General features: G+C 35.5%; 1 protein-coding gene across 3 annotated transcripts in view; it reads right to left on the bottom strand.

Annotated features, from left to right (window-relative positions):
* The window catches only part of KLHL20 (kelch like family member 20), a 58,223-nt gene that overhangs the window by 34,170 nt on the left and 1,157 nt on the right, over positions 1-22,896 (bottom strand). The window contains exons 3-4 of one of the 3 annotated variants that reach the window (XM_078077975.1): positions 15,788-15,990; positions 7,808-8,381 (exon numbers count right to left, since the gene is read on the bottom strand). In XM_078077975.1, coding sequence (XP_077934101.1) covers positions 7,808-8,350 — 543 coding nt within the window. In that variant the 5' untranslated portion in view covers positions 8,351-8,381; positions 15,788-15,990. The remainder of the gene's footprint in view (positions 1-7,807; positions 8,382-15,787; positions 15,991-22,896) is intronic. The other 2 variants (XM_078077974.1, XM_078077973.1) reach the window with 2 other exon arrangements.

Here is a 22,896-nt window from a genome sequence, read left to right as displayed (position 1 = left end):
AGAAAAATTGACCATAAATTATGTGACTAAAAAAGTCAGTAAATTTCATGAAACAGAAATACTACAAACACTGCAATGCACTAAAACTAGAAATTAAAAATGAAATTAAATACAAAAACTCCTTCCACCTAAAAATTTAAAATTTTGCTATTAATAGTTCTTGGTAAAGAGAAATATAAATAGAATTACAGTAAAACAACAATTGAGCAATAAAGATAAGAATCTATTAAATATATTTAAAACAGTGATCAAAGGAAAACTATGGCTTTAAACATTTATAGTAGTTAATGTAAAAGAATGAAAACAAATCAAATTCTCAACTCAAACAGCTAGAAAAGGGAACACAGCAAGTCAAAAGACAACATAAGGAAGGAAATAATAAAAGTAAAACCAGAATGTAGTGAAACAGGGGAAAAAACTGTAGATCTAATTAATAAGTCAAAATACTGATTTTTTGGAAAAACATAAACAAAATAGACATACCACTAGCTACCTTTTTCAAGGAAAAAAACATTGAAAGCACACATATACAAAATGCAAAATATCAAGGGGTAAGGGATGCCTTGGTGGCTCAGTTGGTTGAGCATCTGGTTTCAGCTCAGGTCATGATTTCAGGGTTGTGAGATTGAGCGTGGAGTCAGGCTCTGCGCTGGTAACAGGGCCTGCTTAAGATTCTTTCTCTCCTTCTCCCTCTGCCCAGCCCATGCACCCCTCCTCCACCCCCCACTCACATGTGCTGTCTCCAAAAAAAAAAAAGTCAAGGGGCAAATAACTATTGATGCAGAAATTTAAAAATTAAAAGAAATTACTTTGTACACCTCTATACAAATAAACTTGAAAACGTAGATAAAATTGATAATTTTCTAGGGAAATATAGTCTACTAAAATTGATCCGAGTAGAAAGGGGAAATTTCATAGAACAGAGAAAAGTATCAATAAACTACTTCATAAAAAAGCACCAAGCCTAGACAGTTTCACAGAGAAATTCTACCAAACTTTCAGAAAGGACATAGTCTCAATGTTGTATAAATTATTTCAAAGCACAGAACATGCAGGAAAACTTCTAACTCATGTTCATGAAGTAGTATATATCTATATTTATATCTATATCTAACCTGATAAAGACAGCACAAGAAAATTAAAGACTAGCATCACTTCTGAATATCAATATAGAAACACTATATAAAATATTAGTGAATAGATTCAAGCATCACATTAACAGTACACCATGACCAAAATGTGTGTACGTAGAATGCAAAGATGCTTTAATTTTAGGACCTCATTCATGTAATTCATAATAATGGGTTTAAGGAGAAAATTCATATGATTACCTCCATAAATACTGAGAAAACCCTTGACAAAATTCAATACCATTCCTAATAAAAAGCATCCAAGAAAATAGGAATTGTTGTACATGGATACTTCCTTAATATGATAAAATTTTCATACTTCAATCCTAAAAACAGCATATTAGGTAATGGGAAAACACCAAAGTCATTCCTACTAATGCCAGAAACAAAGTAAGTATGTCCAATATTTCCATTACTATTTAACATTTTACTAGAAGTATTAACCCAAACAACTAGAGAAAAAAAACAACAAAGGCATTAACAATTGAAGAAGAAATAAAACTACTGATATGCAGATGACATGATAGGATGTTCAGAAAACTCTAAAGAATCAATGGCAAAAGTAACTCAAAGAATAAAAAAACTCAGTAAGGTAGCTTTCATATACATTAATGGCAATTGGTTAGAAGCTATAGTGAAGGGGAAAAAATTACAAAAGGAACAAAAAATAACACTTAGGAATAACTTAAGAAGAAATGTACAAAACTTAAATGAAGATAAGTATAAAACATTCCTGAGAGATAAAAAAAATAGAACTGAAGAAACAGAAAGACAGATCTCATTTTTTAATAGAACACAACATCATAAAAACGACTGTTCTTAACTTATAAATAAATTTGATCCCAATAAATATACCAAGGTTTTTTCTTAGAGCTAGGTAAGGTGATATTAAGTTCATTTGGAAAAACAAACATGCAAGAAATTTAGGAAAACACTGAAAAAGAGAGTTATACAGGAGGGGTATAAATAACCCTACTATGTATTAAAATATACTACAAAGCCTCAATAATTGAAACATTGTAGAAAACAGTGTGGTAGTGTTGTTATGGCCTACACTAGAAGATCTAGAACCCAGCACACACAGAAACTCAGTATATAATAAAGATGTTATCTCAGATCACTGGGGGCAAAAAGAGACTTTTAAATAAATGGTACTGGGACCAGCTGGATATTTACAAAAAGAAAATAGTAAGCATTTCACACCCTACACAAGATAAACTCAGAGAGACCATATACATACATAAAAAATACGGGTAAATTCCTTTGTAACCTGAGGAAAGGGGAAGCCTTCAAACTCCACCTCAAAACCCAGATGCAATAAAGTAAAAGATTTATATATTTGACAATATTAAAAAAAAAAACACAACCTTTTGCATGACCAAAAATACCATAAGCAGAGTTGAAAGGCAAATGCAAACTGGGAAAAAGAGTTTTTAACATGTAGCACAGATAGAAGGCTATCACTGTTAATAAAGAGAGAACTTTAAAATGAGGAGAAAAAAATATAAAAACTATTGAATAGAAAAATGGGCAAAAGATGATAATAAACAATATTAAAATTATATTAAAAAGGCCCCCTAAACATATGAAAGATATTCAACTTATGTTAAGAGAAATGCAAATTAAAACCACACCGAGATTCCACTTCTCATCTATTAGACTGGCAAAATTCAAAAGGTTGACAATATACTCTGTTAGTGAGGCTATAAGGAAATAGTCACCCTCATATGTTAGGATCAGAATGGTTTCATCCCCATAGAGGGGAATTTGGTGATATTTAACAAAATTACATACGCAGTTAACCTTTGGCCCTGCAGTCCCATTTCTAGGAATTTATCCTGAAAATAAACCTCCAACAACACTGAAATATTCATACACAAGGCTATTCACTGCAGCATTATTTGTAATGGCAAAACATTGAACACTATCTAAAGGCTCAAACATAGGAAACTGATTGAACAAACTGTGGTACACACTAGAAGAATGCAGCTGTGGAGAGAGAACAAGGAAGATCTCTATGAACTGATATGGAATGAATTTCGGAATAAATTAAGTAGAAGGCAAAGTGCAACAGAGAATATACACAATGCTACCTTTTGTGTAGGACAGAAATGGAAATAAAAAGCATAGGAAGGATAAATCAGACTATAAAGCACCAAAATAATAAATGGTAACAAAGGACTATACTAGAATAAAAGTCTATGAATCCATAATGCCAACCAATCACTCAGAACAAGGAAAATTCTTCCTTATAGCAGAACGTTGATAGAAAAGTGGGAATTTTTTTTTTAATCACCATTTTACAACCATCATAGTAATAACTAATTTGGGTAGAAATTATCAATGGATGTGAGTGAAAGTGAGTAAAAGTTTGATAAGGAATAGGATATTTACATGGATTTGAAGTATCTCTCTAAAAGTTCTTACTAGTTACAAAAAGAAAAATAATAACTTAATAGGAAACTTTGGGGACTCCACTTAACCAAATGATCAAAGTTAACATAATCAGTAATGGGACAAATAGATACTATGTACTTCTGTGATGCACTGAGGACAAAGTATCACTTACTAGTACTCCTGTCAAAAATGAAGGGGGGAATTTGGAGGGGGAGACGAACCATGAGACACTATGGACTCTGAGAAACAAATTGAGGGTTCTAGAGGGGAGGGGGGTGGGGGGAGGGGCTAGCCTGGTGATGGGTATTAAAGAGGGCACGTACTGAATGGAACACTGGGTGTTATATGCAAACAATGAATAGTGGAACACTACATCAAAAACTAATAATGTAGGGGCACCTGGGTGGCTCAGTCAGTTAAGCATCTGCCTTCAGCTCAGGTCATGATCCCAGGGTCCTGGGATCGAGCCCCGCATCAGGCTCTCTGCTCGGTGGGAAGCCTGCTTCTTCCTCTCCCACTCCCCCTGTTTGTGTTCCCTCTCTCGCTGTGTCTCTCTCTGTCAAGTAAATAAATAAAATCTTAAAAAAAAAAAAACTAATAATGTAATGTATGATTTACATAACATAATAAAATTTAAAAAAAAAGGAAAAAAATGTATATTGAATCTACCCATGAGGAAACATGAGACAAGTGGCCTATGCTTTTAAATGTGGAGGGAACTACTACAGATTATCTAGAACTCAACGAACATGACAAATAAATGCACTGCAATCATCTGCTCTGGAATCTGGACTGGAAAAAAACTGTTAAAAAGAACAAGTCGTTAAGCGTCTGCCTTTGGCTCAGGTCATGGTCCCAGGGTCCTGGGATCGAGCCCTGCGTTGGGCTCCTGCTCCGCGGGAAGCCTGCTTCTCCCTCTCCCACTCCCTCTGCTTGTATCCCCTCTCTGGCTGTCTCTCTCTCTGTCAAATAAAATCTTAAAAAAAAAAACGAAAACAAAAACCAATACTGCAACAGTTGGTGAAACTGGAATGGGGACTATGGATTAAATAATGTTTTTATCAATGTTAAATTTCCTGCATTTGATAAATGAACTGCTGTAAGAGAATTCTATGTAAAAAAAATGTCCTTGGTCTTAGACAATACACACTGAAATGTTCAAGAGTACAGGAATATGATGTATGCAATATACTCAAATTGTTCAGAGAAAAAGATTTGATACAACAAGGAGGGAATGGTAAAGCGAATGTGGCAAAATGTTAACAACTGGTAATCCGGGTAAGGGATATATGAAAGTTTTTTCTTTTTCTTATAATTTCTTGTAAATTTGAATTTTTTTCAAATAAAATTAAAAAGTTGTTTTTCCAACCTGATAGGTTAACAATCATGTCTTGTTCTGATGTATGTTTAATTATGTGTAAGGGGGACTAAGCTTTTGTATGTTTATTTACATTTGAAAATCTCTTTTTACACCTTACTTATTCATACCTTTACCAATTTTTCTATTGTGTTTTTCAAGGTTTTTCTCACTGAATTTGTATGAGTTTTATGGGAATTATTGTTTTTTTCTGTCATGTATGCTCCACATATGAGTTTGGCATTGATTTTTGATTTAGTTTATAGTGCTATTGTTGTTATTGTTGTTATAAAGAACAAAAATTCTTAATTTTTAGACAATCAAATTTATCAATCTTTCTTTATGGCTTCTCGGTTGTATCCTGCTTGGAAAGGTCATTTTTACTACCAGCCAACCAATGGTATTTTCTAGAACTTTTAGAATTTTGTTTTTTAGGTTTAAAATATTCATCCACTGGGAATTCCATTTTTATTTTTTCCCCCAAATCACCATTTCCCTAATGACATTTATTGAACAATTCACTTTCCTCCACGGACTTGAAATGTCAACTTCTGGACTCTTTTCAGCTCCACTGATCTATACCTTCTCTAGTACCAAAATGTTTGTAATGTTTTACTATTTCTTAAGGCCAATGGCCCTAATCTTAATTTCTGGAAACTTCCTGGCTATGCCAGTATACATACACACGCACACATATATATAATTTCCTCATTCTTAAAAAAAAATCCCTTCCATTGCATTTCATGATCTCACACTCCTGGTTTTCCTCTTCTCTCTTCTCTAGTTATTCCCTTTTTCCTCTGCCAGTTGCTCTTTCACTAACCATCCTTCAATGCTGGAAAAATTTTAAGGCTTTCTCTTCTCTCTCCCTTCTTGGTGATCTCATTGGCATTGATTTTTTGACCTTGTTTTTGGTGCTTTTTTGTTATAAAAAAGTTTAAAATTTTTATGCAATCAAATTTATCAACCTTTTATGGTTCCTGGGTTAAATCCTGCCTTAAAAGGATTAAGCCATCATAGTTTATTACTATGAGTTGATGACTCCTAAATTTTAATCTCAGTCTAACCTCTAAGATAAAAGACTCATAAACAGTGGCCTGGCTCAGTATCTCTATTTAGACATCTTATAGGTGTTTCAAATTAATATATCTAAAACAAAACCCATGATCTCATCTCCTCAAACTGCTCCTTTCTCCAGTAAATTTGTAGCACAAATTCCCAGAAATGGGACTGCTGAGTCAAAGAGTGTGAAAAAAAGTGTACACATTTCCTTTCAAGGAGGTTGTATCAATTTATATTCACACTAGCAATGTAGCTCCATTACCTTGTCTCCGTGGCCTTGTCAACAGGGTGTGGAATCAAACTTCTAGATATTTGGAATCTGATAGATTATAATTTTGTAATCTGAGAAATGAAAAATAGTACTTTGGTATAGTTTTAATTTATGTTTCAGTCATTATGAACAACCTGCAGCAGATTTTCATATGTTTAAGGGCAATCTGAATTTGTTTACTGCCCATTTTTTGGTTACATCATTGGTCTAGGTTGTTGACCAATAAAATCCCTTGCTGTATTAAAGAGATTATTGTCTGTGATAGTTGCAAATATTTTGCTCCATTTTATCTTTTTTTTTTTTAAGATTTTATTTTTAAGTAATCTGTACACCCAACGCGGGGCTAGAATTCACAACCCTGAGATCAAGAGCTGCATGCTCTATTAACTGAGCCATCCAGGTGCCACCCACTCCCTCACTTTGTCTTTGACTTTTATCTTGTTACTGTTTTTTTGTTTTACCATGAAAAAATTTTTTATTTTTATGTAGTCAAATCTATCAGTATTTTCTTCTATGCCTTCTGTGTTAGTCAATTAGAAAGGCCTTTCTCAATTCAAGATTAAAAAGAAATTGCTCCATGTCATCTTCTAATATTTTCATGGTTTCATTTTGTATTTTTAAATCTTTGATCCATTGGAAGTTATCCTGCTGGGGAGAAGAGTGATAGTAAAGTGCAAAAGGGACCATGTCTTTGCTTAAAGCCCTTTAATGGTTTTCTATTGCTCTTAAGATTAAATTTCAAATTCTTAACATGGTCTATTAACTCCAGTGTGATGGGGCTCTGTTCTTTCTGTAAAATCAATATGTAACATCCTCCCTTTTGCTCTCTGGGTCTCACTGGGTTTCTTTCAGTTTCTCAACCTATGTCTCAGAATTTTGCAATGAGCTGTTCCAGAACCAAAGTTAAATCTCTCTGTAATATGCTAAATCATCCAGGCTTCTTTGTAGCACCTATAAACTGTAATTAATTATTTGTGTAATTATGCATTCAATGGATATCCTCCCTGCTAGATTATAACCTCCATGAGAACAGACACTCTAGGCATCTTGTTCACTACTACATGTAGCCTTTTTTTCCCAAGTACAGTGGCCGAAACAGTAGCTTTTCACATATTTATTAAATAAATGAAATGAAAAATAACAGATTTAATGAAACATTCTTTTCATATACATCTAACTTCATTTTTTCCCAATTGTTAGTTCTCCAAGTAACTGCTGATTTATTATTTATTCTGCTGAACAATCCATATAATCAGAAAGGTAATGTTTCATGCAAATGACTGATACCAGGTATCCTATCACCGATCTCCTAATGAATTAATAAACTGTATTCTGACTTATAAACTAGTTTATTAGTATGGCTAGGGAGAATCAAATCCCTAAACTTTACCTTTGGTTGACAGAACATAAAATTGGTCTCTAAAATAAAAACCAGGCTTAGAATTTATAACAATTTATATCTTTGGTATTATGAGTTAGAATCAGTAGTAAATACCCAAACAGGTACATGTTAATTAGCAGAACATGAACTCATAGTGCTCTCCTGACCAATACATTATGAACGCATCCAAACCACCAAGTACAACTCACCTCTTGAAAGTTATGTTGAGTAAACTTGTCTGCTATCCTCAGCAACTCACGACATGAGTGTGTGTCAGCAAAAGCCCGAATGCCCAGGCAATTAGAAGGATCTAACTGTCTCTTTAAGAATTCACAGCAAGCTTCCTGTATCTCTGCCAGCTGAAGGAGGCAAGCAGCTGGCAGAAGGGTCTGAACATTGCCCTCTTCCACTGTTATTTGGGAGGTATATGCAAAGTCAATCAGGAGCTCCATAGCCCGCTCATCTATGTCTCGAATCACAACTTCTGTCTGACGGCTCTCTGCCAATTCTCCTGTAAACATAGCTCGGAAGTAGGGACTACAGGCCGACAAAATGACTCGATGGGCATATATCTTCTTAGCGCCCACAACTAGCACCACATCGCAGAGCTCCCGGTGCTTTCTCAGAAGGTTAATCACTTCCAAGGTTTGTCGAGGGTGCTTGTCTGAGATATAGGGCATGCGGGCAGGTTGGGGAACCCCTTCTGGCAGTTTATTGGGGTCTCCAAGGGTGCAGCGGCTTGTTACATCCATTCCAGTCTCTCCTGGTCGAATGTTGGTACACCTACAGGAATGGGGGAAGGAGGGAAGAAAGATGATGGCAATATTATTAGAAACTCACTCTTGCCATAAAGTGTTCACAGTCAAGAGATAGGGAAACCTGCAGGTAATCAAAAGGGAGAACTAAGCTCCCAAAGAGCTTCGTTTCTAAGAACGCTAAAACTCATAAACTTCCTTAAAGTCTTCTGAACAAACATTATTAATCCCAAATCAGGGCACTTTCATTATGCACTCCCATAAAATAAAGGACAATTCTTTTTTCATCTCATAAGTACTCAGACTAGACTGTCTCGGGCCACATCTTTTATAACTACCTGCAATACATTAATAAAAATTTATGAAAAACACTTGTAAATTATTCTCTCTCTGCACAAAACAGACCTATGGACTTTAAATCCTTAATCTGGTTTAACCAAAATATTGATATTTGTTATTTTTCTAAAACACAGAAATGTTTATTTCTCATTATCACAGATAATATTTTAGATTTCTCTCAGGTTCAGCACAAAGCTATAAAATATTATAGCCCATGCTGCATGAAAAGATCAGAAAAATGAGGCCAAGGCCCTCCAAATTAACTTTATATATAGTACTATATTTCCTTTATTTTAAGATGCATAGTTTTCACAGTTTGTACAGTCTATCACAATGGTGTTAAGTAAAAAACAAACTAAACTAAAAAAAACAAAAACCAAAACACACAAGCCCGGGTTACAAAAACTAGTGTGTTGCTGGGATGCTACAGATAATTGCAATGGCCAGACATAATTCAGGACATTCTTTGGTCTGTGAATGAGAGGAAAGCTTAGAATCAAACTTTGTGATATTGAAGAAAACTTAGGTATTGATTATATGGATAAATACATGTTAGACTATCAGCTAATAAAAGCTTTACATACCTTTAATGCAATATTTACACTTCTAAAAAGTTATTAAATGAGTCATGTGTCTTATAAGGAAGGAAATATAGTAAATAACTATGTAATCACATTAGTTTGTAAAAAAGGGAAAGAATCAAACCAAAGATTTTAGAAGCCACTCACAGGGAGAAACGAGTTAAAATTCTCTTCTCTGCCTAAGTCTTAGTCCAACCATAGATGTCTCAAAATATTTTACCATACCTTAAATTAAGATTTCTTTTATTTTTCTCCCCAAGTCTAACAGCTCTGACACTTGGGTACTATGGCTACTCTGTCATTAGTTAGCATAAAGTTTCAAAGCACACTGTGTAACAGATGGACCTGGGTTGAAATGCTAGTACAGACAATTACTGGACAAGTTACTTATCCTTCCTAATCCCCAGTTTCTTTAACTCTAAAATGGGTAAGTATCTACCCCATATGGTAAAGATTAAATGAGATAATGTACATAAAAGCTTCCAGCTCAGGGCTTGCTACATGTTAACAATTTTAAATTGTAGCTATCCTAGTAATAGAACTATCTACATTCCTTTCAGATAAGGTAGTTACGCTTATCCATATTAGAAATCAAATAAAAAAATCCAATCTGAGTTGATATGCTTCAATTAATATTTACATAAATTTTGAATTAATGATAATCCAGCAAGTCTGGATTGAAGTTTATCTTCACTTAGAAATCTTTTCTTCACAGTTTATGAATATTAAAGTGGTAAAGAAGATGGCAGGTAAAATATTTTTTTATTTAGTAGAACTCTTAAGAGCCTCGAGAAAGACTTTGTTGAACTAATTTGGGGCTAGAGATATTAAATCTGATAATAAGCCTCATTCCTTTAAAAGTACTACATATGTCATGGGCATGTGGGTGGCTCAGTCAGTTAAGCGTCCGACTCTTGATTTTGGCTCAGGTCGTGATCTTGGGGTTGTGAGATCGAAGCTCCACACTGAACTCTGTGCTGGACATGGAGCCTGCTTAAGATTATCTCTCCCCTTCTCCTGCTGCCCCTTCCCTCCCGAAATAAAAGTACTACATATATCCAATTGTTCCTACCAAATCAGTCAGAATTGATGAAGGTTTACTATGATTACAAAAGAAATGTATAGCACGTATTGAATGGAGCACTGGGTGTTATATGCCAACAAGGAATCATGGAACACTACATCAAAAACTAATGATGTAATGTATGGTGACTAACATAACATAATAAAATTAAAAAAAAAAGAAATGTATAGGTACATAAATAGACATTCTCCACTTTACAAATACTTTTCTAAAAGTTTAATTTTATGCTGCCTGGAGGTTTGTATTTGTCTTTAGTAAGAGTGCTGTAAGTGGGGCTAGGTTTAGTTGTAAAATCAATTCGGTGTGTTAAAAGCAGCACTAAAAAAATGAAATAGAAGAAAAAATATTGGCATACATTCCTTTTAGTTAAATATGTTTCAACTATGTGTTCTATACACATTTAAATTCATATACATTTGCATAATCAGGTCCCTTTGCAGGCTGTATGTTATATCAAATAAGTTTAAAAGCCACTGACACAGAATTCTGACCTGAGTTTTGAAGTCCTAAGACAAAAGGGCCAAGAGGTACAAGGAGAAGGAAAAGAATATCTGTCATTTTGGTATTATCTAGGATTTGCTGTTGCTATTGTTTTTGGTGGCTTTTGGGTAGGGTGATGGCTGGAGCTTGGGAAGCTACTTTTATGCAAAGACTTTGGAAGTCTGTAAGTTGGGCATTTCTTATATATTTAAGTACGTATTACCCTAATGGTGCTACAGGACACACTCTTGAGAGGCTGTAGTAATTATTTTCCTTTAAAAAAGGATCTGAAAAAAAAAGTGGCAGCTCTGTAAATTTCTCAAATTTGATACACATTGCATCACAGGATCAGGGTATATATGTATTAGTAAATTTTACATGTTAATATTCTCCAGAAGTCTTTAAATATGAAAACCATCCTTCCTTGCTTGGCATAATCTGTTACCTAGCTTGAAGAATGGAGACTGAGATTTGAAATAGAATGGACCATCAGATCATTTAGCATAATATCCTCCTTTAACAGATGAAGAAACTGATTTGGTTAGGTGACTTGCTAAAATCATGAAGCTATCCTTTCAGTAGCAGAGCAGGTCTCCTGATGCTTTTGGATAAACCACAATTGTCTCCTGGGGCACTGCAAATATTTAGTAACTGGGATTGATGTGAATGCTGGGTTGGGGAGAGAAGGGAGTTGTAGAATTATTTAACAATTCAAAATAAAATTTTCAGTTTTTTTCCTTATGGATATCCAAATTTCTGTACAATTCTTTTTTAAAAGCCTAGGAAGTTGCAATAAATGCAGATTATTTTGGTCCAGTCATCATAAAGAACTTCACCAGTGAACTATCGGAAGAATCAACTAACTTGGTAAGAGGCCTACAAAATGAATGTTAAGCTTGAGGAAAATAGCAAACAAAATTGAACCTAAGTCTTTTCCAGCTAAACAATACTGGGATAGTCTAAGAATTTTTCAGAATTATCTTTAAACATTTAAACTTTAAACATAAGAAATTACATTTCTAATAAAATATAGTCAAAGGCTTATTACCTTTTAAAAAGTTATTCCAGATAATATATGAGAAGCAAAGTTTACATGTTATGTTCATATTTCAGAAATTCAGGGGTTAACTTGCTAGATAAATGCCACAAATTTAAATTGACACATAAGTGTAATGAAGATATTTGGATTTTCATAATCATCACACTGTATCTACTGATATGCAGAGAAAAGAGATCTATGCCCCTCTAAAATGGTAATTATTCTTTTAACAAATATTTACTAATTGCATATAATTTACAAAGCATTTTGCTCAAACTGAGAAAAATTCAAAGGAATATAAAGAGGCAACCAGGGAACCTAACTATTGAGAAGGGGAGATACATGAATAACTAGAGAGAGGGCAACCAGGATACAAACTATGGTCAGAAAGGCAAAAATCAATAAAGTATTTGTTTATACTGGAAAGATCCTAGATCTAACTGGCATAAGCTACAAGGTTACTTCACAGGTATGTATTTTTGTTGTGAAGTAGGAATATTAAATTGGGTTATTCTGGAACTTGGGTGAAATATCCTATACCCATGGTCCAGATCATTGTATTTCTGCTTCTGATTCTATATTCACTAAGCAGTCTTCTGATGAATAATTCTTCCATGTTATTTAAAAGGGGGTTAGGTAGCTCCACCGTTCTGATCACTGGGTTTTAGGTCAGCCTCATGTGAGTCTCACAGACTTAATCATCTATGACTATATTGAGATAGTCTAATATCTGGCCTGCAAGGGACAGTATCAGTTTACTACCCCTAAAGCTGTGGCACCAACAGGAACTACAGTATAATAAAACACCTGTGTTGAAAGAGTTCCCAGGGAAGGAGAGAAGAAAAGGACATTTTGGGAAAAGAAACTACATTTACATTACAAAGGCACAGCCTGAAAGCAAAGAAGACCGTTGTTCCTTTCTCTCAACCTGTTTTTCCAAAGTACTTATAAATTCAATCTTTCTAGGCTTGGCCTTAGCCCATAGGTGATTCTGTATTCTAGAATACAAAATGTTCATAATTCTGACATCTGGTAGAAACAGCACTGTTTATGCTTGACAATTTAAAGACTGAAAAAAACTGAGCAGTTAAAGAATAATTTTTACCACCCACATAAACAATCAAGGAAGCTTTTAACCACAGTGCTTAAAGATACCTTGTACATAGTAGATGCTGAAAGAATAAATCACATGGTTAATTAACAGTGGTACAATCAAGCTTCTTTAAAAAAGAACCACGATTAGGGCACCTGGGTGGCTCAGTTGGTTGAGCGGCTGCCTTCGGCTCGGGTCATGATCCTGGAGTCCCGGGATCAAGTCCCACATTGGGCTCCCTGCTCAGCAGGGAGTCTGCTTCTCCCCCTGACCCTTCCCCCCTCTCATGCTCTCTCTCTCTGTCTCATTCTCTCTCTCAAATAAATAAATAAAATCTTTAAAAAAAAAAAAGAACCACCATTAAAGACAAGATAAATTCAAAAATTCCTATTTTAATATTGACATTGCATGTTGAAATGAAAACATTTTGTTGTAACCATAATTATGTACATAAAGACAGTACTATTAAACTCAGATATAAACAATTTTTTATTTTGCCTATATACAATATGGAAGCTAATTTCTACGTATCTCCCTTTCATTTAAAAGTATACCATAGCAAAAAAAATTGTGCTATTATTACTGTATTAGTATAGATTCTGATTTTTAATAATGGCTAATTTGTAAACTCTTATCAAAGGTCTGGTTTGCAAACTTGCAAAAAAATCTCTTAAATGTGGTCATTCTCTAAAATTCTATCCTCTCTGCTCTCTATACACATTCTTAGGGGAGCTCATCTAATCTCATGGTTTCCATCACCCATATATGAATGGCTAAAAGAGCCTTATCTCCTGCCTGGATAAGGTCTCAATTTGGATCCATATGAATGTCTCTTATCACACAAACTAAATAGATCTCAATGATGTATCTAAAATGGATCCCTTGATTCTCTACCTTCTCTGACATGCTCTCTTCTAGCTTTCCCCAGATTAATAAAAAGCAATTTCATTCTTCTAGTTGCTCAGGCCAAAAATCTTGGAGCCCCTTCCCTTCCACACACCCTCAAACTTAATCCATCAGCAAATCCTGTCATTCTACCTCCAAATAATATCTAGATTCCAACTATTTCTCTGCATCTTCACCAGCCCCACCCTAATTCAGGCTATTTTCACTGTTTTATATTATAATAGTCTCATAAATGGTCTTCTTGCTTCTATCTTTGCCAATTTATATTCTCTTCTCTAAACAACCTAACTGATCCTTTAGAAAAGTCAGATTATGGGGCACCTGTGCAGCTCAGTTAGTTAAGCGTCAGACTCTTGGTTTCAGCTCAGGTCATGATCTCAGCGTCATGGGACCCTGCCCTGCATTGGGTTCCATGCTCATTGAAGAGTCTGCTTGACATTCTTTTCCCCTCCCTCTTCCTCTCCCCTGCCCTTCCCCTCCCCTTGTGCACGCTCTAATAAATAAATAAAATCTTAAAAAAAAAAAAAGTCAGATTATGCCACTCCTCTGCTCCAAATGCTTTAAACACTCATAGTAAAAAACAAAGCATATAAGGTTTACCAACATCTACATGACTCTTCCCCTGGCCAACTCTGAATTTTTTTTTTTTAAAGATTTTTTTATTTATTTGACAGAGAGAGCACAAGCAGAGGGAGAGAGAGGGAGAAGCAGGCTCCCTGCTGAGCAAGGAGCCCAATGTGGGACTCGATCCCAGGACTGTGGGACTCGATCCCAGGACCCTGGGATCATGACGGGGGCCGAAGGCAGCTGCTTAACCGACTGAGCCACCCAGGCGTCCCTAACTCTCCGAATTTATCTCCTACTGCTTCCCTCTTGCCCATTGTTCTCTAGTCACACAGACCTCCTTGCTATTTTCTGGGACATGCCAAGACTTCTCTCGCTAAAGAGCCTTATTCCTCCTTCCTCCTGAAAGGTTCTTCCCCCAAATAACTATGAAGAGCTCACTCCCTCATTTCTTTCAGATCTCTGCTCAAATGTCAACTTACCAGACCACTGTAGGGGCCAGTGGCAGGCCACCCCCAGGTGGGCCACTTTGGCATGAACATTATTTTGAGTTAAAAGCAATCCAAACCCAGCAGACTCAGAAAAAGCTCTTTACTTCCCCCTCAACTGCCTGCTTTACCAGGAAGAGAGCTTTTAACAGATTTCTCTTTACCTAAGAAACTTATCTACATAAATAGGGCACCTTTGTTTTCTAAACATCTTTCCCTTCTGCTAATGGTCTTTCTCCCCTTTGTACCCTCAGTCCCTACCCCTCCCCTGCTCATATAAGTATTTCATTGCCTGACTATCTTTGGAATTTCCATGTCTGTGTGGATTCCCCCTAAGAAGGCTATTAAATTTGACTTCCTCCTGTTAATCTGTCTCATTGTTAATTTGATTCTAAGTCCAGCTAGAAGGACCTTGAAGGGCAGAGGAACTTCCTCCTCCCCAACACGATGTTCTATGAAATAGCATCTCTTAAATTCCTACCACTCTATACCCTTTATTTGTTTCATTTTTCTTCATAAATATATTACCTACTGATATAGTGGCTTTTTCCCCCAAATAGAATATAAGATCTGTGAGAACAAGGCCCTTATGTTTTTCTTTGCTCACTGCTATAACCCAATACCTGGATCTAGTGTTCATTAAATTGTTGTTAAATGAATTCAGCTTTTATTCCTGCCCAAAAAAACTATACCTCCTGAAGTCTTGTCTAATTCTCTTGAAACCAGGTTTGTAGCCAGGCAAACTTGTAGCCAGGTTCAAACCTTACCTCCATCACTCATTAGGTATAATCTCAGGCAAATAACTTAACGTCTCTGATCCTCAAGTTCATTATTTGTAATGTAGGGATAATTAAACTTACCTTACAAGGAGTGACAGTGTTGGGATTTGTCTGAATGTAGGTCCTCTGACTTCGAAGTCAGTGCTTTATTATCCCAAATTGTCTTAGGCAACTAGATTGAGTATTTGAAATAGAAATGACTCTGGCAATCTGATTTATGTAGTTGTTATTCTTAGATGGGAGAAAAAAAGCAAGCATACTGCCCATGGCTGGACCATGTTGCCCTTTTAGGAGAATGAGAAGAAACGAGAAGAGGGATTACTGGTAGGCTGAGATTTGAAGGAGTACCTCATTTTTAATGTCCTGAGAAGCAGTATTTAATTCTAACAATTTAATTCCAGAAGCCATATTTAATTCTATACACTAAGTTATTTCTCCTATGGTTCTATTTTGTTTTTGTAAATGTGTACTTTAAAAAATCTAAGTGCATATCCTCCATTAGTCTCATTACATCCACAGGATTCTAACTGCAGAAAAGTGGGGTTTTTTGTACATTTTTCTGGGCACCTTCTGAAGGGAAGTTATAATAAGGGTCCTAGAAATAGACTGTGTTTACACCTTGTCACATCTATATTCACAACTTCTTTGTTTGGAGTCTGATGAAATAAATACTCTAAAGACCTGGTGGGGGGGATGGTAAATTGAGGTGTGAACTGCTCCCCAGGACAGAACCCTACAAAAGGTTTTAATTAAACCTTGAGGCAGCAAGCTTTATTGTCCAAGTAAATATTCATCTAGAAAAACTAGAAGATCTCAAATTATTTGCTTTTTCAATCTGTGGCTTTCTATTCCAATATTGAACTAATGATATTACAAATACAGACAAAAAGAAACTGAACCCAAATAACATTTTTATTAACTTAATTTGCAAGATTAATCTACATGTATTTTAAGGTTGAAGGAGGCAAGTGAAAGGATTACTTTGGACCCTATCCACAGTTAACAAACTAGGGAGACCAAACAGAGCTTTTGCCTTCCCTCACAAAATGACTCTGTCAATTCAGGGAAAGAAATCAGTCTTTCTAAAACCAAAGGGTGTAAGATCTGCTAATAATAACCTTAGCAGATTTTTTATTCTTTTAGCACTGATGAAAAGCATAACTTCAAGATAAATTCTATTAATATCATATTTTACCATCAACTCTCTCAAACTTCAGCATAACCTTGATTTTGTTCCTCTACTAGCCATTTGCTTCAGAGGAAGATGATGATGTCCCTAGCTTTTAAGCACGAATCCTGAATTCTCTCAAATCAATTAGCTGATGGCATGCTCTTACCTCAGCTGGTCATCAAACTACAGGAACAGACTTATATTCCATGATTTAGGGAGTTTCTTCTGCCAGGCATTAACAAAGAAGAATGTAGCATTCTACATTGGTAGGTGGTAGTGGAATGGAAGATCAATTTTGGGTTAGGATGAAGCTGCTATTGCACAGCTACATTGGAGAGACAGAACTTGGATCCAAGATGCTATTATCAGGCCACTGGTCTCAAACCAACCTTGGAACCCACTCTACCCATGGCCTTCTTGTTATGTAAACAAAAGGTTTCCATGTTGATTAAACCAGTTTGAGTCAGGACTTTCAGTCCAAAACATTCTGATACCAAAAACATGGTAGTTAAAATGAGAAAGTAAAATCAGCCACATATTCTAAATTTACTAACCAATTTGAATATAGAAATTTCCCCTTGCTTTGATTGGTCAAATACTCTTGTATCTAGAGGGTCTTCCTCCATTATTACCAGATTTTCTAAACATGGTATTGATAGATTTAAAATTATGGCTTGAATTTGTGGCTTTTCTTTCAAATGAAGTGAAAATGTGAGAAGATACTATTATTCGTTGATTGCCCAATTCCTATTAGGCTGTTATATTAACTTTTCAAATAATTGTGTTTCTCTGACACCAGATATACAGGAGTGTTTGATTAAAATGCAGGCTCCTGAGGTACTAGAGAATCAGAATCTCTGGTAGTATGACTCTAGAATCTGCATTTAGCAAGTAGGTAATTTTAACACACATTAAAGTTTGACTAATAACTGGCTAATAAAATTTGACTAAGTCAGTTGTTACAAAAAGAATATATTGACCTAAGTTGAAGGGAAATAACAGAGTGGAGAAAGCAATAATTCAAAATGCAGGTATAAAGGAAAAAAAAAAGTAAAAGTGTCATTACCAAACATATAAAATCAAATAAAACAAGAAGGATTCATATTTACCAAAATGTCAATAAATCTAAAAAATTCTGTAAGGCAGGCATCAGATATTATGGAATCAGTTTAAGAAACTATAATTACTACATTTGAATCTCTACATATGGTGAGAAGGAAAAAAATGCTATTAAAAATTTTCAATTATTGTTCTTTTACATTCTGGGAAAAAGAACAACATTTATTTCAGAGACAGATGGTGCTTTTGAGAAAACAAGTATTTAGGTCTTTTAATTATAAAAGGCAAGGTGAGGGTCCCCTGGAATGATAAAGACCATCAGAAGGATTTTTGCCTGTCCATTTTGGTTTGTTTTGTTTTGAGATTGAAATTGAAATTGAATTTGAGTATCATTAGGAGGGCTTGTACTCTTACTTCACCATAGTCCCCACCACTCTTTGTCTTGTGAAGCTGTGCCCCACATTTATATGAACTACCTAAAGATACAAGATTTTGTTTTTTAACCTCTTCTAGAGATACCAGGATTATAACAAAGAGACTAAACTGCTCAGTATAATAAAGTAACAGTAATTTAGAAGAAAGAAAGAAGGGAAGGAAAGGGGAACTGATAAAAATGGTGGCAGTTTGTGATCTAAGGAGGGAGAGCCAGTAAGAAAATGATGAGTAGCCAAAAAACTTCATTATCCTAAACTTTCAGTAAAAACCTGAGGTAGTCAATGGCAGTGGTCAATGAAGGTAAAGAAAGAGACAGTGAGTATGGAATATTTCTAGAATAAAGCTTACCTGTGAAAAGAAGAGACATCCAATACTATGTCAGTTTAAAGTTAAGGAAGACTGGAAAATGATATATACTGATATGAAGAATGAGGAGGGAGAAATTAAAAAATATAAAAGGGAAAGAATAAATGATGGAGCGAGATCTTTGAAGAGTGGGAGTGTATGGAACCAAAATACAGAGGAATGACTCTTAGACAAAAGGTAGAAGGGCTTACATAAGAGATCAGAGGAAGGGAGTGGGGTGGGAAAATAAGGTGGAAATGATACATTTATTTTATGGTAAGGAGGCATCAGGAGCTTGGAGAAGTTCATACCTGATGGCCCCTATTTTTTTCTGTGAAGTTGCTGCCAGTGAGAGGAGCAGTGACAGGATCACGAGAGAATGGGTGAAGATGTGACACAGCTGCTGTGGGGAATGAGTAAGCATTACCCAGGGACCTTCAGAATTACTGCTGGAGAACAATGTTGGCTCAAATAATATTACAGACTCTGATTACAGTAGCACAAATATCCCATGGCTGGTTTCATCCAGCAGTAAATCAACCATTCAAATCAGGGAATATAAATGTTTACATTAATCAAGAGTTGGGAAATGCCATGAACAATCTAGGGAATTTGAGTGATGGCTAGAAAATGGTTGAAGTGGTTGCGGAAGTGAACTGTGTGAAAACAGAAGGGCCAAAGGCATGTTGATTGTGACTACATAAAAGAACTGATGGAATGGGCGTTTCACAGGTTATGCTCAGGAAAAAAGTTATGAGGATTTATGATTTCAGAGAGAGAGTTGTTCTCAGTGACAGTAGGAATGAATCACCGAAGTAAGTGAAGGTCAAAGTCACAAGAATTTAGGAAGTCGAGGAAATGTAGGCTAGGTAAAAGGATGGGTAATTTTTTTTAAAGATTTTATTATTTTATTTATTTATTTATTTTTAAAGATTTTATTTATTTATTTGACAGATAGAGACACAGCGAGATTGGGAACACAAGCAGGGGGAGCGGGAGAGGGAGAAGCAGGCTTCCCGCTGAGCAGGGAGCCCGATGTGGGGCCCGATCCCAGGACCCTGAGATCATGACCTGAGCCGAAGGCAGACGCTTAATGACTGAGCCACCCAGGTGCCCCAAAGATTTTATTTATTCATTTGAGACACAGAGATACTGAGAGAGAGAGAGAGAGAGAGAGCATGAGCAGGGCGAGAGGCAGAGGGAGAAGGAGAAGCAGGCTCCCTGCTGAGCCAAGAGCCCAATATGGGGCTCGATCCCAGGACCCTGGGATCATGACCTGAGCCGAAGGCAGATGCTTCACCATCTGAGCCACCCAGGTGCCCCAGGATGGGTAATTTCTATGAATATTGATATCTCTTAATAGTGACAATAACCGAATCATGTGCGGGTAGGAAGCATAAACCAAAGAACAAATCAGGTATCTTAAATATACTTCATGTTTACCAAAGGAATGTTACAAATTTTGGTACCTCCCTAAGTAAATAACATTTCCACCCACCCAAATGTGTAAGTCACCTTCAAATTTCAGGGCTATCATGTCACACATTCCTTAGACCTTCTATTCCAAAGGTAATATTCTTAATTGAGGAAAGAGCCATCTTCTGGGAAACAGGCACATTTTTAGTGAGACTATAGATTGGAATAATCTCTCAGGAAGGAAATTTGTCAGTATCTACCAAAATTTAAAAACACACATACTTTTTGGGCAGTTCTACATCTAAGAATTTATTCTATACATACACATTTGGGCAAAAACCACTGACAAGGATAGTCACTGCAGAACTGGTTATAACAGCAAAATAACTTAAATGTCTCTGAAAAGGACTGGTTAACTATGGCACCTACAGACAATGAAATACTATGTAACTATTACAAAGAATATGGTGGGTCTATATGTATTTGTCACCATCTACAAAATAATGTGGGAAGTGAAAAAAGAAAGAGAAAAATGTGCATGATATGCTGACATTAGTGTTTTCACAAAAAGAGATATTCTATATATGATTGTATATGTATTATAATGTCTACAAAAAATGAGTAAGAAACTGTTTATAGTGGTGGCCTATAAAGAGGAGAACTGGGAGCTGGGATTGGCATTGGGAGACTTATTTTTCACTGAATATCTTACTGTATCTTTTAAATTTTGTATCTGTACACATAATGACTAGTTAAATGAATGCAATGAAGCTTTACTAATATCAACCAATTTCATAAAACTTTATATTTAAGCATTAGAATACCTTTAACAATAGTTTTCAATCTTCCTCTCATTCATATTTTTTGGCAGGGGGCACTCAGAGGAGAAGTCTGCAGATATTGTGTGGTCATTTGAATTACTATTCAGTAATCATTAGGTGCCAGGGATACAAACATATGGAAGACATAGGAGACTTAAAGAGCTTATATCCTAGTAGGGAGAATGAACATGTATTCAAAAAATCTTAGTATACAGTTACTTCTCATTCAAAGCTTCTCCAATAGCAGCTAAGTATAAAATTAACCAACATTACTTTACAGAGACTGCCTTCTGGGCTGCAGCAGCAAAAATAACAGCCCAATACGGAAAGGTGACTTAATGTAAGCAAAAGTAAAATTAAATCAGAGAGCAATGGTAGGCTGGGCTCTGGCCATGTGATGGTGATGAAGAAAGAGCTGTGTAGTTTAAAAGTTAATGCCACCAGAATTCCCCAACTTGATTTTTTAAAAAAAGATTTTATTTATTTATTAAAGAGAGAGAGAGAGAGAGAAACAGCTTGAGCACAAGGTGGCGGAGGGGTAGAGGGAGAGGAAGAAGCAGGCTCCCTGCCAAGCAGGGACCCTGATGTGGGGCTGGATCCCAGGACCCTGAGATCATGACCCCAGCCCAAGGCAGATGCTTAACTGACTGAGCCACCCAGGCACCCCCCCAACTTGATTTTTGAATAACTGGCAGTATTATATAATAAAACAAGAAAAAAGAGAGTAGGTATGAATGATTAAGTGAATATTTTATATAGAAATTACCGATAAACCAAAAACACTCCCACGCTGTGCCTTCCCTTTTTAAAAAATAATAAGCTCTTACTTTAGCAATTACATAAGATATGACATTTATGGCAGCTGAGGAAGAGAAGCAATCAGTGGTTTTTGCAACCATGATAAAGGATGAAGTGGTAAGGCATTTAATATATTTTTGTTAATTTCTTCATGTACTTCACAGTCAAATATTATTCCTACTTGGAGTTAGATACAAATAAGATAATGACATTTGTTACATCCACAACATCTTTTCATCTGGAGATCTCAAAGCACTTGCAAGCACCCATTAGTTCCCAATATCCTGGTCAGATACATTAGAAAAGTAAATTAGGACACAGAGAAGGCGAATAGCTCAAGGTCAACCAAAAAAGTCAATAACAGATTTGGAAAAAGATAGATATTCCGGTTCTTGCTCCTGGTTCTAAGTCAAAAGTCATACCCCCATCATAAAATGTTTCTTCTCTTAAGAGGGTCTGCCAGAGCTGTTCCTCTTTGATGTTAAATAACAAATGATTCCATACAGTTCAATAAATGTAAAATGAGTTTAAATAACAAAGAAAGAACTAGGCTGATTTTGTTTTGAAGAAGACTCTAGATTTATCTGTTAGAAAAGATTAAGAAAAAACATTACTAAATTCTAGAATTGGGAGGGCTTATAATTGACTATATTTTCTTACACTCTGTTCTATTTTTCTATGGGCTAAGTTATTATGTCCAATACCTTTTTAGTCCTTCACCAATCTTTCCTGCAATGCAGCTATTTTACTTCGCAGAACAAATGTATTATTGATCATCAATGAAATAACCAAAACCATAATTAGATATACAGGACAGTGTGTTACAAATAATTATTATTCTTCTACGGCAACAGAACCTTTTACATTCTATAGGTAATTGAAGACTAATGAACCCGTATAGTATCATATTATACTTAATGATTATTTATCACAAAAAAAAAACCATGCAAAAAGGAAAATTTAAATGTTAGTAACTACATAAAATTCAGAACGCCCTTTAGAAATTTAAGTACTATACTGGACCCTTATTTCAAAAGTGATTAATTCCTGATAATAGTTTTTATTTACTTTAGAACAAGAATCATTAGTTCAAAGCAGAATTTGGTAAAGTTTGAAAACCTTTAAAAAAATTAAATGAAGTCCTG

This window comes from Halichoerus grypus, chromosome 7 (assembly GCF_964656455.1).
Source record: "Halichoerus grypus chromosome 7, mHalGry1.hap1.1, whole genome shotgun sequence".
Lineage (NCBI taxonomy): Eukaryota > Metazoa > Chordata > Mammalia > Carnivora > Phocidae > Halichoerus > Halichoerus grypus.
Note: the sequence above shows the minus strand (reverse complement) of the source record. Positions and strands in the feature narration are given on the sequence as shown.